We start from the raw sequence: 18,836 nt of genomic DNA, 5'->3' as shown, positions 1-18,836 counted from the left end.
TTCTTTACTATTGGCAATGGCCTATACTCTATACTCCGTTAATTTTCCCTCCACTTCGTCAAAATCCTCATAAAAATCCTGCAATTTAAGAACATTTTCCATTTTAGATATGCGCGTGCTGTTTTTTGAATTGTTCGCCAACTCGTGTTTACATTTGAACAGCTGACATTTCAGAGCGGCCATATTGAGAATTTTACCGTTGCCGATATTTCTCGGTTCGTGCCATTGGAAACCCCGAAACGGGACTTTAAAAAACGTAAAAAAACTAAGTGAAGTGGAAATAGGCTATTAATCTTTTGGCACATTTTTGAATAGTTTTCGATATTGGCCAAAAACATCGATGCATTGATGTTGATATTACTGAAAACATCGAATATTTTTTAGTTTTTCTGAAATATCGATACATTGATGTATCGTAAAGGCTCTAATAGCCACCTCATCTCAGTTACAATTTTCATTCTTCTTTCATTCATTGTGAATTTAATATATTAGGAAAATGATAAAAGTATTGCTTGGTTTTTTAACAATCGTGGGTTGTTTTTGGTCACTCGAGAGTGTCATGTTTCATTTGACACCAAACACACAAAAGTGTCTTAAAGAAGATATACAGGCAAATCAATTGGTAATGGGTGAATACGAAGTCTCTGACGTTCCCGGCCAAGTTATAGATTATGTTGTAAGTACAACTTGTAAGAAAATGCACATATGTACATACATCATGTATAACATTTCTAATTTAAAAAGGCTCGCGATACGAAAGGACATATATTGTCCCAAAAAGAACACATCACCAAAGGGAAATTTAGTTTTATGTCGGAAATTTATGACACGTACGAGATTTGCTTTATTTCCAAAGTGCCACCTCGTAAGTGAACCATAAATAAACAAATATTATATTACATATTTTCTATTCAATATTGAATGATTATTATAGATCAACGTGGAATCGGTCAGGAAGTCTCTCTTGTCACAAAAAAAGGAGTTGAAACAAAGAGCTATGAAGGAGTAAGTCTTACTACCACATATCAATATTCATATATATAATTATATTTTGACACTATCCCTGCATTTTATGTGGGGTTAAAATAAATACTGAATTTGTTTTGTAAATTTGAATGAATTGACGTAAACTGCCTCTTTGCAGATTGGCGAGGCTTCCAAATTGAAGCCCTTAGAAGTTGATCTTAAACGCCTTGAGGACCTTTCCGATTCAATTGTGCGAGACTTTGCGCTAATGCGTAAGCGAGAGGAGGAAATGCGAGATACTAATGGTGATAACATAATGACATCCACTCATAGTTAAAATATACTAAAGGTTGTAAATCTTGTCTATGTTTCAGAAAAAACTAATAGCAGGGTGCTATTCTTTAGCATTTTTAGTATGTGCTGTCTTCTTGGATTGGCGACATGGCAGGTTTTGTACCTAAGAAGATATTTCAAAGCCAAAAAACTTATCGAATAATTTAAATTGCTGTACGAAAAGTGTCTGTTGGGCTTCAAAATTAATATCAGCCTCATACTTAACTTTCCAACTCAATTTACAATAAATTAAAATAAATATTTTTTGTTTATTGCATTGCTTTGGGTTATATTAAAAATTTGTGGAATTGTGATCATATTTCAAGGTATACTATTAATTTAATCAACACACAATAGCTATTTTATAACCTTAGATAATAATTGAGATGTATTAAACACGGTTAACAATTTGTATCTGATATTGGCATTGGCGACATTTTGAACTGCTTGTTTAGACGGTTGTCTCTTTTAATAGTACTCCTGAATGATCTGTATTTAGCTTTTCAGGGCAAATACTTTCATCCTTTCCCACTTTACTGATGTTAGGAGATATAGCCTTTACCATTATGTATTGAGAATTAAAAATCGATTTCGCTGAAGTACTGGCGTCCTCCACATTTGACTGTTCCATCCAAAGACTATCGTCTACCATTGTGTTTTCCATTAAAGTCTTCAATAAATTCGGTGCCTTTCGAGGGCTCATGGAACCTATAATAATATTGTAAAATTATTAACAATCTCACATTATATACTAAAATATAGTAAAGCATTATACGAGTAATCTGAAATATGTAGAAACGCAATATTCAGGCATAACATTCTATGTAAATATTGAATAATCATAATTTAATTAATAATTCATAAATTTTGAAACAATATTAAATGTTAGCAAATTAAAAATAAAATCTCTAAATATGTGATTGACAGAAACCCATTTGAAAAGACATACATCTACAAAAAACTGCTGGGATATATTTCTTTTCAAATATAAAATACGGTATTTGCAGTTTTTTTTTCTTTTCTTGAACAACTAAAGAGTTATTCGATCGTTAGATAACTTTCGATGTAACTATTGTTTACAATAAAAATCATAATTCTTTTTCTTAATTGAAGATTAAGTAGTTTTTGATTTTACTTATTGTTTCCCACATCTTCCTGAGTTTTCTTAAAGGGTCTTTTACAAGACTTATACTTTGTTACTTAATATTAGATATTTTCACGATATTAAAAAAATTTGGTGTGAACACAAAATAAAAGTAAAACAAAATCTTTAGTTTAAATGTGTGTTTTTTATTAAAAAGAAATTCTAGAAAATAAATGAAAGAAATAACAGAAATTAATATATAATTATAAAGAAAAAATTTGATCATATTCAGAAGATTCATGCCATTAATAAACATTGATTCAAATAATGATATAATATGTTATGAAAGATTTATAACTCGGGGTGACCAGAAAATCAATTATCATAACAAAATAAATTTTGTATTTTACATTTATTTACAGCTTTAAGCATTTTTATCATTATCTTAGTAGAAAATTAAAATGCGTAAAAAATTTAAAAAATAAATTTTACATCTCCAAATATTGGGTGTATGAATGAGTTCGTGAAGAATAAGTCTTAGAGACACCACTAAATTATCATTTGAATGAACATACTGTAAGCCAGTCTGTCAAAATCTGCAGCGCGGAAGCCAGTTTTTTCATGTAATTATAATTTCAGTATTTTAATCAGAAATTATTAAATTCGTCACCAATGACATCACGGTTCTGTTCTTAAAATGTCTAATCATTATCGATAATAATGGAACATATTTGATTTAAATAAATTCATTTTCACATTGTAAAAGCATAAAGTTCAATTAAAAGATAAAGTTCTCACATGATTTTTTAAAACGAAAACGATTACAAATTTTTATAAAAATGTATGTATGTCAATCGAGCAGATTCATACGTTGCTTAAATGCATACAAAGAGATATCAACCATTAAGTAAATACAGGAATTTATTTGTCGAAGCAATATTAATACTTAATAACATTCTTATATTAATTTAATAACAAAAGAACTTAAGCATATAAATTTACAATAAAAATTACAACATTTAACTTAAATTAGTGAATGCTACAACACATATGAAAATTACTTGTGCTACGATTTTGTCTATTTAAAATTTTCTTAGATGAGCAAACAGCTACAACAGGATGAACATCGTCCTCTCTTATTGTATTTTTATCCCTATCTTCGTTATGCTTTCGTTGTAGATCTTCTAGTCGCGATTGCAATTGAATAGGTGTTACAGTTGTTCTTGATTGTTTTTCAGATCTTAAACACAAAAGATCCTTCATGCAAACTTGCTTAGAATTATGATTACAAATTTTGTTGTTCAAACAAAATTCACATTGTATAAGCTCGACATTACAACTACTGCTTGAGGTAGAAGTGGTAGAGCACAGTTCTGGATATGGTGAACGAGACTCATAACTTTCAGGGGTGTATGGATCGACATGTACGTTACACACATTAATAGTTGATAAGTGCTGCAAATCCATTTGATTTACTAGCATAGTTTCTGTTATATTATTTGATGTTTTTTTTTTTATATTTTTGCAGATAGGACAGATATTTTGTGTAGTTTGAGTTGCATACTGGGTATTCAAAGACTCACTTATAGATGATGGAGTGCATTGGCACACATATGGATCGTCAGTATCAACTATATTTATGCTAATGTTTGGGAAGGTAGAGGTTTCATACTCAAATGTACTTTTGTCTTTTTTATGTAGCTCGTAAGCGGATTGATTGTAGTCAGTTAAATTTTTTCCACAATAGAAAGTAGAGTCTGGGGTTACGTTATTGTGGTTAATATAACGATCTTCTTTTATGATCTTTTTATAAAGATTATTCGAATACTGACAAAAGTTGCACTGAGTGGGCGATGTCAAATTGTTGTTGATGTTGTTTGCTTGAGAGTATGAACAGCTGCAATCACATGATCTATAAGTACCTTTATTTTGCTTTAGTCGAACAGTTAAGTAAATAGGCTACATGATAAAGAGAGAAGAAAAAATATTAGCAATATAAGAAAATAAATAATAATTATCACACAGACATATAATGAGCTATATTAAACAATTGCCTATTGTTGTTGTAAGTATTTGTCGGCAAAAAGTACACATACATATGGCTGGAGAATATGTGGAGTGTAGTAAGTGTATTAGTTGTACTGCTGTAAAAACATTGTTCGCGATCAGATTTCAGTAATAATAAAAATGGCTAAATTCCGCTACCTTTTTACTCGCCATTAATATGCTAAATAAAATTACTAAAATTTAAACAACAAAAATCTCCTTCCTGAGACTGAATGCCACAATTTTAACATACATAATATTATACCCGACAATTAATCACATTAATTTGAGTTTCGCAAAAGCATAGAACTATTAAGTAAGTCGCGAAATATCAACAATAAGAAACGCTGTCGAAAAACAACCACATTTTTTGATCTCTCTCAAGAGAGTTCGGTTAAAAAGTTTTTGTACGAGGCAAAACAAGGTAAATAACACTTACAATATTTTCTAGTCTTATCTCTAAGATATGAAATTTACAGTGAGATTCAACTCCGGTGATTATACGATTGTAACTGGAGTTTCACAAGGCAGCAGCTTAGGACCAACATTACCACTACATACCAACAACTAGAAAACTAAGAATATAATTATTTGAACACAAACACAACTGAAACTAAAAGCAAACAACCTCCATTGTATAATCAACAATAAGTGTTTCACATCCGTACTGCAAAACCTGTACTATCAAACCCATACAGCCGTAGGACCGATAAAGATCTGAAGATGCAACCTGTCAGAGATGGTTGGCATACTAACCATTGTGAAGGAACGCACAAGGTTGTTGTCTCAATTTCATCGTACTGATGTCATTTCTGCGATAGTATTTTATTTTATTGAATTTAGTTCAGATTATGTTAAATAAATATGTGAATAAAATAAAGTGAACCCGATGCGTACCATATCTTATCAATTAATTTTAACTTTCCCTCATTTGATTGCTAAATTCTATTATTTTTGGCGTAAATATGTGTACGAGTATCTTACCGAATAGAGATTATGTATGACTCGTTTTAATAACAATTCAGGCTTACATATATTTGAGTATTATTTCGAGTCATAATTAAAAAAAAAACTTTTTTTTGTTGTAAAAATTTAATTTATTAAATTTATTACAATCATTTTTTTAGGTTACAAAATTTTTTTATGTTTTAACTTGATTTCCATTTGCAATCAGTTGCCAGATAATATTCTTCAAAATTGCTTCTCTTAGGAATAGCGCTGGTCTTAATATGTATCCAAACATTTGATCTAAATTAGCTTAATTGAATGGTTTTGGATGAGTGTATTTAAAATATTTTAATTATGTTCATACTTACAAATTTATGTTGTCTTTAATTTTTCTGGATCACATTTCACCAAATATAAAAAATTAAAAAAAAACACCAAGGTTTATAGTATGTCGGTCAGTCAACTACGAAGCTGACAATTTTTAAACAGACACAAAATTTGACAAGTTTATAAAAGTGAAAAGAAAAAAAGAGAAACTAGAAGCATCGCAAAATAAACGGAAGAATCTCAGTCATTCTATAGACAGTGCGAGATAAAGCAAACGCTGATCAAAAATATATTTACTTTATAGCGTCGAAGATACCTCTTTCTACCTGTTACATACATTTGCTGCCGGCACAAAGTTAGAATAACCTTTTACCCTATGGGTAGCGGGTTTAAAAATACTAAACGTAATTATTCGTTATTTGTGAATTTGGCTGCATTCAAATAAAAGAATTGAATTGTGTTCAGAAATCATTACTATCCACATTAATACTGTAGAAATCTAACATAACAAGCCAAGCTACAAATATTAACATAACCATAATTCGCTTTTCTTGTGCTTTTTTGCAAGTTTATTTATCCAAAAATGTGTAAGGCAAAATAGTAGTTCTATTTCTTATATTCTCTGAACACCCCAATTTTATAGAGATTATAAAGTCACCGATTGATGCTGGGCATCAATTATGCCTCACCAGAGTCGGCACTGTTTTACTAATGGTCTCCTTTTAGTCAATTAAAACAGAATAGGAAAAAATTGAATCGTAAGAAAACAGAAATACAAATCCTCAGAGGAAAAAGTGAAGTGGTAAGAGTAATTCAGCTGAAAGTCATTCACATTTGAGATTAGATTTATAAATAATGTCAGTTTATATAAAAAAAAAAAATTGTTGTATATTATACATATGTTTAATGATATAAATAAAACAAATAAAATTAGACTAATCAGTGTTGCATCTGCATATCGTGTTTTGATAAAAATAAACACATACAAATTGAGTAAATAAAGATATATACCCCGATTCGTTTACTATATACTGCTCCGTGCTCTTAAATTGCAAAGCGATCGATAAGCAGAGTAAAACCCATTTGTTAAAAAAAATTGTGCTCAGAAAGTCACTCAATGAAATTTATACGCTTATAGTATGCACTGCTTTGATATGTGTGTTCGTCAATCGTATTATGATGACATAATAAAGAGCATAGAGTCGAGCAAACTTGCTTAGAGCGTGATTACAAATTTTCCAAAGTTTGGCTTAAAAATACACTGCCCTTCACAAACTTTAATATATATGTAATTGTAAGTTAGTTTTTTTGGTGAAAGAGAAATATAATATTATATCTCAAAATTGCCAAAATAAATATAAATTAAATCGAACTAAAATAGATTTTAAATATTTTCAAATGATCTCTAATGATAGCAGCTGTGTATACATATCTCGAATTTATCTTGCATTACTACTTTTGAATGTTTCATTATAAATTATGCTATATAAAAAAGAAACCAATTATAAAAGCTTGACCCGAGTGAATTACATGAATATTCATATACGAAATGAAAAATTAAAAACCCACATTTTTTATAAAATCAATCTAAAAAGAATGGTTTAATACTAAAAACGAGTTAATTTAAATAAAATAACCCCAAAAAATAAAAGCAATTTTATTGTCATTTACGCTATGTTTGTGTGTTTTGTGACATTGGAAATGAAAATTTAAATTCCATTATTAAGATTTGTTGCTAATTGGCACATATACATATGTATATAAGGTTCGGCTGGTTTGATTTAGCTTGTGCAAAGTTTCAACAATATTGCCTTAAATCTACGAGGCTAATAAAAACCTTCTATGTCACTCAGTGATTTACTATTAATATATTCTAACAAAAATAAATATTTGCATTTGCATTACATTACCTTGTGGTCTCCCATGCAGACAGATTCTCCAATTATATCATATTTCCATTCATTGCATGCAATAATGTCGTTAACTTGCGGAGTCATCAAAATACGATCGCACCACGATGGACATCTTGTTGACATATAATCGGTGGGCATTTCGGGATCTTCTTCAAAGGGATATGAAGGAATAAAGTTTATTGGATATTCAATCAAAATTTCCGTGAGTGGCTCCAATTCCTTATCAAAATTTTTTAACTAAAAGTCAAGAGCAACAACTATAAATATTTTTGACAAAAAACACAATATACATTCATTACCCAATATTCTTTAAATTTAAGCTGATGATCAGCGTGACTAAACTCTTTTTTTCCCAATGTAAGTATGTTATTGCCAATGGAATTGCGATAGTGGATTTTAGTATTATCCGTTTTAATACTTTGTACGCGATGGGCAACCAAATTTGCAGTCAGTTCCTGAATCATAAAATTTATATACATAAATATTAAGCATTATAACAGTCATGACATTATTATGAGTTAATGACAGTTACTTACTTTTACAACGCCTGCAGTATCACATCGAAAATTAAAATCTCCAAAGCAAAAAAAGGGGACGGATCCATTTTTGTCATCCAAGTGAAACCTGATTTAGTACAAGAAAATTAAATGGTAATATACACCAGATAATAACAAAACAAGTAAGAAAACTATAATCGAGTGTACTCGACTGTGAGATACCCATTTTGAGTAAAAGCAAAATATTGCGGTATTATTTTCAAATAATACCGATAATACTAGAAAAATACAAAAATATACCAAATTGTATATTTGGTATATCGACATAGTACCACATTCAAAATATACCATAGACGGCACAATATACCAGATTGTCAGCCAAAGCAACTAAGACCCATAGTAAGTAGGCGGTTTTGCCCATACAAAAGTATTTCTTTAATAAATTCCACAATTATTATCTGATCGCAACCAAATTTTCAGGAATCATAAATATTATTGTTATAATTGTATACACCAAAAATACGCAGCTCTAGCTTTAAAATTACGCTTGTTACTTGATTTTTTGATGTGTGGAGGCGGAAGTGGACGTGCCAAAAATTTGAAACAAACTTGATCTGCGTGCAAATTAGCAAATTCTGTCGAAAAAAAATAATAGCTCTATATCTTATAGTCTCTGAGATCCAGTGTTTCATATTGACAGACGGACAGGCAGACAGACGGACATTGCTAGATCATCTCGGCTATTGATGCTGATCAGGAATATATATACTTTATAGGGTCGGAGATGCCTCCTTCTACCTGTTATATACATTTCCTGCCGGTACAAAGTTATAATACCCTTTTATCCTATGGGTAGCGGGTATAAATATGAAATATGGTATAGTTGGTTTTCATTTAGATAGTTTGGTACTTAGGGTACTCTATGAATAAATAAGCACCATGCACAATAAATGAACAACCACTATTAGCATATTTCTCATTAACATTGGCAAAAAGAACTTTTGACTAACAAAATAAAATGGTCGCATTTATATTTACCTCTCAATTGTATGTATCAGAGCTCGTCTTCTTGTTTTACAATAGACTGATGGAAAATCTGCACAAGCTACTAAATTAGATGCATCGTGGAAAAGATGTATGTTTACCAACTCAATGACTGTGCCGTTAATTTCCCAACGCGTCCGCATAAATCCTTTTCGCGACCATTTGCACTAAAATAAAATTAAAAAAAGACACCTTTAATTAAGTCACATTGCCTATGAGAATGTCAACTTAAAGATTTATGTTTAATATAATGTTAAACAAGAAAGCTACCGTCGAGTGTGCCCGACTGTGATACCCATTTTGAATAATATACCACAAAAATACTTTAAAAATATTCCAAATGGTATATTTGGTGCAAAATATGCGAGATTGTCAGCCAAAGCAACTGACACCCCTAGTAATCAGGCGTTTTTATCTTTAAATTTAAGCTTGTTCTTCCAGTTTTGTCAATTTTGTGGTGGCGGTTGTGGGCGTAGTAAGAATTTGAAGCAATCTTGATCTGCGTGCAAACTTACCAAACACTAACGAAACAAAAATTATAGCTCTATATCTTATAGATGGACACGGCTAGATCGACTGTTGACGCTGATCAATAATATACCATATATACTTTATAGGAGATGCCTCGATCTTCCTGTTACATACATTCATTTCCTGCCGGCACAAAATTATAATACCCATCTACCCTATGGGTAGCGGGTATAAAAACATACATTTCTAGTTGCGTACTTTAATTAACAATAATATTGGAACACATTTAATGCAAATGTGAAATTTAGAATTCGCTACTTCAATTCAATTTAGACAGATTTATCAAATTATTTACATGAAATCGTAATCATGGATCTTAAAAGTATTGTATACGATCAAATCCGTATTTTCAGGAGATAATTACCTTAAAACGTACCGTAAATATCAGAATTTATTTAATTATAGTTATTTGTTTGGTTGGTAGAATAGACCGATATGGCAATAACCGCAAATTGTGCTGATTTCGAAATCATATACTTTATTAATGGAAAAAAATACTTGCTTCAGGAAAAAAATGTTGAGGAAACTTTGACTTCTCCTTGGTTGCAACTGCTTCAATGTTACCAGTGTATATTTGATTCTCATTAAGTTTGTCTTCCCAGCCGTGCTTTAAAAAATTCCAAATCCTTAGGGTACAAATATTTTTATGTCCGAAGTAAATGTTGCCAAGTGCCTTTAGAATAAATAGAATAAAATGGTAGACGATATAGAAAATGCAAATTATAGTCATAATTTGTACATATGTACATAAATTCTTTCACTAATGGCAACAAAAACTTTTGTAAACATGCGGTCACTCAAAAAATTCTAAAACCCTGCTTTTTTCTTCATATTATTATTTTCTTAAAATTTACATATGTATTTTACATTATCAATGAAAACATACTTTTTTTAACTACGTATAGTTTCCCCTATAATACTATTCTTCATTAATTATTATTATTATCGTTTTTATCAGAATCCTCTTGTATGTCTGCCTACATACATATGTATGTATATAAACAATTTGTAAAGCCGTTTTAAGACGAAACTTTAGTTGCTAGTTTTAATTTATATTAGTGAGAAATTTACGGCCCTGTTTCATTTTACACTTCTGAAAGATTCACACTGGTTTTAATTTTCCATGTCTGTTATAGTATTCACTTTCTAACAAAGGTTCCGGCATCTTTGTTTCCTCTGTTATTTCGCAATTTTTTTTCTTAGCAACACTGCCTTAATTGACTGCAATTTAAAAGTACCTTTATTTGTTATATTATATTATATATATATTATGAGATAGTTTTTTTTGTTCATCAAAGTAGTACCTTTGGAATTATGAACACTATGCTAACGGATATGTAAATTCAAATTAAAAACTGTACAAGAAAGCGATTACATGAAATCGACTTCTATTTATACGCTATCTGATGAAGTAACGTCTGGAAGCCTTAGAATCGAAGCCCTATATTATATTAATTTGCATATGTACATACATATGCATATAGCGTTCAAGTAAATAAATGGGAGATACAAAAAAAAAAAAAAAAAAAAAATGTATTACGTTTGTACTCAGAACACCATCGCTTAACATACTCACAGTAAAATTCTCAACGGATTTGTAATCTTCATCCATATAAATGCGAACGTAAGTATAATCCATTGATCCCATTGTTTCATTTAAGTATTTAATAAACTCCTGTACGTGATCCATCGAATTTTCATATGTCTTTCCTCCAACTTCTTGAAGATGTAATGCTAAAAATTGTGGCTTCAATTCCGTAATCTTGGCAATAAACTCTTCTAACCATATTGAAAGAAGTCTTTTTGGCTGCACAGCAAAGGCAAAATCATACAATATATTTACATTCAAATTTTTATTTATTTACATATGAATATACATACATACATACGTATGTAGTGCGTATGAATAATATGCAGCGACCCTTACAGCTGCAATTTTACTATATTCTCTACGTACTTACATCTTCAAACAAACTTCCAACATTGGCTGTTACTAGCATTAATTCAGTATCTATCACTTCCTTACTTATGGATTCCATTTTTTAATTTAACCCGAAATTTATGTATCTTTTGATGGACTAGAGCAGAGCTCTCACATAATCGATTTCAATTTCTCATATATCGATAACTCATACAAATTATCGTAAGTATCACCATAACAATATATATATATCAGTATGTATATTTTTGTTATTATAAATTGAATTTTTATTTTTATTCAATGACTTTTCTGCTAGTTTAAAATTAAATTTGTGGTCTTTAATAATGTTATGGGAATTATAATTTGATATACGGATTAGAATTTTCTACTTGAGGCTTCTTGAAGAAAATCTTAAGTTTTCATTATATGTACATATGTTGTCCAGTTGACTACTATTTTTTCTCTATGTCTTTTATCCGGTGGTGGTGAATTATTTATTAATGCTTAAAAAGCTTAGGCACCTTTTTGTTTAGATGTGGACAGTCCCATACCTATGGGAATTGTTTTTATTTCACATGAGCTATTACTGCTGGTTGGCAGTACACGAAATTTAACCTTATCGACCATGATTACAATCCTTTGAGTTTGAGATAATCTACTGGTTTAATGGATTAATTCATAAATAGCGGGGTTCCGGTTTTCACATTCACATTTCGGTTTCGTTTTGAAAACGCAAAAATTGATGCTCCCGTTTTCACTTTCAAAAGTTGCTTTCGATTTACAAAACGAGCAAGCTTGTCTTCCCGAAATGCAGAGCCTTTTTCTACATTAAATCAGATCTTATTTGCAAAAAGAAAAAATAAAAGGCAATAAAATTTTGCCGTCGGCAACAACAATTTCGTTTTGGTGAGCGAGGCAATTGAAAATACGAAAGGCACTTCTCGCTATGTTTACTTCTGATCAAAACACACGTTAGCTGTTTCATCCATGATACAATTATACAAGGTAGTCCCGTCGGAAAAAGCTGTCCGACTTTAAACATAACAATGAGTGCGAGTGAAAGAGATTCAGCAAAGCAAGCAGTGTGAGCGGGCGAGAATGAAATGCGCATTAACCCTTAGACGATGATATTAATATTTACATAATTTGAAGCTAATACTAATGTCTTTTCGACATATTTCTAAAATGTAAGTTGTTTATGAGAGAATGGGGGGAAGCATACAGGTCAAAGTGTCTGATTGCATTCAACTTGGTGAATGCCAGCACGATTCCTGTCACTGCTTTCTTCAAGCCGACGCACTACCTCCACGTGGTTCTCCCTGGATTGTCGCTCGACAACCGTTGAGTGGCAAACTAAAGCGCGCGACGAGAGTCCTAACTCTACAAACTAGGTTTTGGCGTAGGACTTGGAATCCACCCATGCAAAACACAATTCCAGTGAAGGAAGCAAGAGAAGCCTCGGAAAGGAACCGATCTAACGTTGACGACCATAGCAAACGTAAAAAGGACAATGATTTGAGAGTATGCACTTGGAACGTACGAACTTTGTACAGACCTGGTGCTGCTCAACAACTAGCAGATACCCTCAACAAATGTAGGGCTGACATCACTGCTATCCAGGAGATGCGATGGATAGGACAAGGCTGCATAAAGAGGAAGAACTGTGACATTTACTACAGCTGCCATCCAGAACGGCATGAATTTGGTTGTGGTTTCGTTGTAGGTGCCAGGCTGCGGCGCCGAGTCTCTCACTTTCGGCCAATAAACGAGAGAATTGCAACGATCCGAATTACTGCCAAATTCTTTAACATCAGCCTGATATGCGCACATGCCCCAACGGAGGAAAAGGACGATGCCACCAAGGACGCTTTCTATGCGGAGCTCGACCGAGCTTATGGCCGGTGTCCTTCCCATGACATTAAAATTCTCCTCGGGGATTTTAATGCCAAGGTAGGACGAGAAGACATCTTTGGTGCCACCGTCGGGCGATTTAGTCTACATGAGACCACCTCGAGCAATGGTCTCAGATTAATAGGCTTTGCAGCTGCGCATAATATGGTAGTTCGTAGTACCGGATTCCGTCATTTGGACATCCATAAGGCATCTTGGCTCTCTCCCGATCGACTGACCAGAAATCAGATCGATCATGTTGTGATCGATGCAAGGCACGCATCTAACATACTCGACGTACGATCCTGTCGGGGTCCCAACATCGACTCCGACCATTATCTAGTTGCAGCTAAGATTCGCACACGGCTATGTGTGGCGAAGATTGCACGTCGAAGTGCGTTAAAAAGGCTGGACATCGGAAAGCTGCAATCACAACAGGCGAAGAATGCATTCTCCACTCACGTCTCGGGGCTATTAAGCCGAGCACCTTCAATACCTCAAGACATAAGCGATATGTGGGCGCTCATATCTCACTCCCTGCGAGCTTCGGCAGAAGAGGTGCTTGGATTCCAGCGTCCTATAACAAGGAATCCATGGTACGATCAGGAGTGTCGTGACGCAACAGCTGCAAAGGACGCCGCCTACAGAAGAACACTGCAGGCTGGGGCGACACGAGCTATTGTGGACGTCTACAGGTTGAGAAGAAGATACGAAAAACGCCTTTTCAGACGCAAGAAGAAAGAGCAGGAAAGGCGAGAGTGTGAGAGCATAGAGAGCAGCAGATGCAGAAATGAAGCACGTAACTTCTACCAGAGGGTCAAGCGTCTGACCCAAGGATTTAAGTCTGGTGCAGTGGCGTGCAGGGACGATGATGGAAACCTTGTCACAGAAGCAGAGGTCGTGCTGAGGTTATGGAGGGATCATTTTTCGAGTCTGTTATCTGGCTCAAGCACAGACTCTGAAGATTATGATCCACGAACCCCAATCTATGGCACTGATATTGAAGTGCCAATCCCAAGTCATATCGAAGTCAAGGATGCAATCCAACGGCTTAAGAACAACAAGTCTGCAGGTGCTGACGGCCTGCCGGCAGAACTGTTTAAGGCAGCTGGTGATATGTTGGTAGGGAGCATGCACCAACTAATCAGCAAGATATGGCTCACGGAGAGCATGCCCGAAGATTGGAATCTCAGCATGATCTGTCCCATCCTGAAGAAGGGTGATGCCACGGTGCGCACCAACTACCGCGGAATTAGTCTTCTTCCAGTTGCGTACAAGGTCCTAACGAGCGTATTGTGTGAAAGACTGAAACCCCATGCTGAAGCACTGATTGGACCTTATCAGTGTGGGTTCAGGCCTGGCAAGTCCACTGTTGACCAGATTTTCACCTTGCGCCAAATCCTGGAGAAGTCTTACGAAAACCAGATCGACACGTACCATCTCTTCGTCGACTACAAAGCTGCATTTGATAGCCCCCGGCGAGATCGCCTATATGCCGCCATGTCTGAGCTTGGTATACCAGCAAAGCTGACTAGACTTTGCAGAATGACATTGAGCAACACCATCAGCTCTGTCAAGGTAGGATGTGGCCAATCCGAAACCTTTACTACCAAGTGTGGCCTCAGACAAGGTGACTCGCTGTCTTGTATACTCTTCAATATTTTAATGGAGAGTATTATAAGAAAGGCTGGTGTACATCGGACGGGCACGATATTAACCAACAGATGTGTCCAGCTCCTTGGTTACGCTGATGATATTGATATCATTGGCCGCACCAAGCGTGATGTCACAGGAGCCTTCGGGGCTATTGAAAAGGAATCAGCAAAAGTAGGACTAGCAGTTAACATGGAAAAAACAAAGTTTATGGTGTGCTCTAGCAGAGAATCGCGGCGTCTTGATTCTCAGCTGACTGCAGAAAACTATAGCTTTGGGTCCGTCAAGGAGTTTATTTACCTAGGCACTGCTATAACAAGCACAAATGATGTCAGTCTGGAGATTAAGCGGAGAATAACACTTGCCAACAGGTGTTACTTTGGGCTCAGTAGGCAGTTTAATAGTAGAGCTCTCTCTCGACGCACAAAAACCACACTCTACAAGACGCTCATTCTTCCAGTACTCTTATATGGTGCGGAGTGCTGGACTGTGACGCAGTCAGATGCAGCTGCTCTTGGAGTGTTCGAGAGGAAAATTCTTCGCAAAATCTTTGGTCCAATCTGCGTGGACGATGTTTATCGCATCCGATACAACCACGAGCTGTATGAGCTATACGGCGATGTTGACGTGGCCAGTCGAGTGAAATCTCAAAGACTTCGCTGGCTGGGCCACGTTGCCCGTATGGATGAAGATGCTCCGGCTCGTAAGGTGTTTGATGCGATGATTGTTGGGACACGAAGGAGAGGACGACCCCGAACGCGTTGGCAGGACCAGGTGATGGATACCCTGTCCACACTTGGTGTTACCAACTGGCGAAGGCGCGCTCAGGACAGAGCCGCGTGGAGGCACATCGCGCTTCAGGCTGAGACCCGATAAAAGGGTTGTAATGGCCACATAATAATAATAAGTTGTTTATGAATAATATTAACAATATATATGAGAATTCTCTAATTTTCGAAATGTTTTAATTCTATCCGTATCTACGGCATACATTGCAAAATGTCATTTAGCGCAAGGGTTAATTGCAGAAAAAATTCGTCCGCAGACAACCTCTTGCGTGGAAATACGAATGCGTACTGACGGAAGCTTTTTCCGACGGCACTACCTTGTATAATTGTATCATGGTTTCATCTGTAAGAAATGAAATGTTCTGATAGCATAACGATGACCAAAAGGTTGCCAAAATCGAAGCACCTAAAAACGAAAGTTACGTTTTGGTCCCAAAACGAAAGTGAAAACCGCAGCACGCCTGAGAATCACACGTTCTTCTTTTTCCTTGTATTAGTCTAATAATTAGACTCTAATTATACACGCTATCCATAGGGTAGAAGGGTATTATAACTTAGTGAATTGAAGCAATGTACGAGAGTGGGCTGATAAATAGTCAGCCTAACAAAGAAAAAAAATGTTTAAAAATTCGTAAATATTTTATTCGATTAGTGTTTTCTATCAGCTGATTACTGTGAAAGTTTCAGGCGGTTTTATCAACACTGGTAATTTTGGCAGGACTTTTAGCGCATTCACTTTTGCATTGTCCTCAACATGATTAAAATCGAATATCGTGCTGTCATAAGATTTCTGTTTTTAAAAGGGAAATCCAACGACGATATTAAAAAGGAGTTAGACAAAGTTTATAAGGATTCAACTCCATCGTTTTCAACAATAAAATATTGGACTGCTGAATTTAAACGCGGGCGGACAAGCATTTTTGACGATGATCGCCCGGGTCGTCCCAGAGAGGTGACAACACCAGAAATTGTGGATAAAGTCCATGGAATGATATTGGATGATAGCCGAATCAAGCTGCGAGAGATTGCAAATGCTCTAAACATTTCTCGGGAACGCGTTGGAAACATTTTACACGAATTTTTACACATGAGTAAGCTTTCGTCAATGGAAAATAAACGCAACCGCTTGCACATTGCGAAGGAGAGTTTGGCATTGCTTAACGCAAACAAAAACGAATTTTTTCGTCGTTTTGTGATTGTTGACGAAACCTGGATTCATCACCATACACCAGAGAGTAAGGAACAGTCAAAGCAATGGATTTAAACTGGAGAAACGGCACCGATAAAGCCAAAGATCTGTTTGTCGGCCAACAAGGTGATGACAACGTTTTTCTGGGATGCCCGAGGTGTATTTCATGTGGATTATCTGGAAAAGGCAGAAAAATTACGGGAAAATACTATTTCAATCTCTTGGGACGATTTGATTCGGAGCTAAAGAAAAAAAGGCCGCACATGGCGAAGAAAAAAGTTTTGTTTCACCAGGACAATGCTCCCGCTCACAAGAGCGTTGCGGCCATGTCGAAATTGTGTGAATTGCACTATGAAATTCTAACCCATCCACCCTATTCTCCAGATTTAGCACCCTGTGACTATTATTTATTTCCAAACTCCAAAAAATGGCTTGTGGGTAAGAAATTTCAGTCAAATGAACAGGTAATCTGTGAAACAAACGCCAATTTTGAGGACCTGGACAAATCCTATTTAATGGAAGGTATTGGGAAAATGGAGGATCGGTGGTCAAAGTGCATACGTCCAAAAGGAGATTATGTTGAGAAATAAAATATCTTTATAGTCTTTCTGATTCCCGAAAAGTTATTCAAATGAAAAAATACTTTTTTTAAGTTGGGGGAAAATGGCATTAACTATGCAGTTCAGAAATGTTTTTCTACGATAGGCACAATAGAAAGGCAATGAGTTGTAAAATTTGGTGAAGCGCTTTTGGGAAACGTAAGACTCTCTTTGTACACAAAGAGTCATGTGACAGTGTTTTAGGGCAATTAAAATTAAAATTTAAAGCATTTGCATAGCTTAGAAGTCCTGGCTGCTGTTAAGAAGATGACTTCGGGGACAGTTTTTGTAGTTCTGTACACAGTTTTCATACTGTGAAATTCTCTTTTTGAAGCAATCTGAAACACTGGACGAATCGTGTTGTCAGAGCCTTAGTTTCTAATGGAATTTCCACATTAAACAAAGGTTGCGGCTTTATATCACTGTATAATATACTGATTTCATTTTTAACGTTAAATCCATTCTTTCTTAGCGTATCAGGATCTTCAGATGGAGTTACATCAGGCCTTATGCCTCTTAGTAGTGCTTACTGGTCCTTGCTAGTTGATACGAGAAATATAAATGCTAGAATATATTATTACATGGAAAGAATTCTATAGTTTACTCAATTTTTATGTAAACTTTTGTTTCCTGAATATTTTTCTTATTAAAGAAGCTATTCTTTTAGGTGTCTCCATTGCAAATACCATAGAGATGTTGTTTTGATTGCTGGCTCAGCAAATACATGGTGGTATTGCGAAAACTGTTAGTACTGTTGACGATAACTGGTATTTCACAGTAGAGGAAATACATTTATTATTGTTGTTGCCTGCTGCAAATACAAATAAAATTAATATATATATATATATATATATATATATATATATATATATATATATATATATATATAATCTTGTCTATTACAACTAAAATATTTTATAATATATATATATAAATATAAAAATATAAATATTTTAGTTGTAATAGACAAGATTACGTGAGACCTGCAGCCCTGTTCACGAAACACTGGATAACACCGTTTGTGCCAAACGGATCTAATCAACCAAACGATCTGAGAAGTCCATAGGCCTAGGACACGTTATGGTGCATGCAATATACCGTCATGGC

General features: G+C 34.5%; 2 protein-coding genes across 4 annotated transcripts; one reads left to right on the top strand and one right to left on the bottom strand.

Moving 5' to 3' along the window:
- Positions 1–406: 406 nt before the first annotated feature.
- LOC117573073 (transmembrane emp24 domain-containing protein bai) lies at positions 407–1,576 on the top strand. Its single transcript, XM_034255952.2, has 5 exons — positions 407–676; positions 745–865; positions 935–1,005; positions 1,145–1,271; positions 1,341–1,576. Exons 1-5 carry the CDS (start codon positions 497–499, stop codon positions 1,460–1,462), a joined length of 621 nt encoding a protein of 206 aa, XP_034111843.1. The 5' UTR covers positions 407–496; the 3' UTR covers positions 1,463–1,576.
- Positions 1,577–1,580: 4 nt separating this feature from the next.
- Positions 1,581–11,808, bottom strand: LOC117573072 (inositol polyphosphate-5-phosphatase A). 3 transcript variants are annotated; one of them, XM_034255950.2, is made up of 9 exons: positions 11,651–11,805; positions 11,266–11,496; positions 10,192–10,362; positions 9,153–9,325; positions 8,154–8,241; positions 7,917–8,072; positions 7,615–7,854; positions 4,306–4,342; positions 1,581–2,007 (listed from the first exon to the last, which is right to left on the bottom strand). In XM_034255950.2, the coding sequence occupies exons 1-9, from the start codon at positions 11,726–11,728 to the stop codon at positions 1,751–1,753; spliced, it is 1,431 nt and encodes a 476-aa protein (XP_034111841.1). In that variant the 5' UTR covers positions 11,729–11,805; the 3' UTR covers positions 1,581–1,750. The 3 variants fall into 3 exon arrangements, with proteins under 3 accessions (XP_034111841.1, XP_034111842.1, XP_034111840.1); XM_034255951.2 differs by lacking the exon at positions 4,306–4,342 and having other exon boundaries at positions 1,882–2,007; positions 11,651–11,804; XM_034255949.2 differs by lacking the exon at positions 1,581–2,007 and having other exon boundaries at positions 2,721–4,342; positions 11,651–11,808.
- Between the last annotated feature and the right edge of the window lie 7,028 nt (positions 11,809–18,836).

Source organism: Drosophila albomicans, chromosome 2R (genome assembly GCF_009650485.2).
Source record: "Drosophila albomicans strain 15112-1751.03 chromosome 2R, ASM965048v2, whole genome shotgun sequence".
NCBI classification, from domain to species: domain Eukaryota; kingdom Metazoa; phylum Arthropoda; class Insecta; order Diptera; family Drosophilidae; genus Drosophila; species Drosophila albomicans.
Note: the sequence above shows the minus strand (reverse complement) of the source record. Positions and strands in the feature narration are given on the sequence as shown.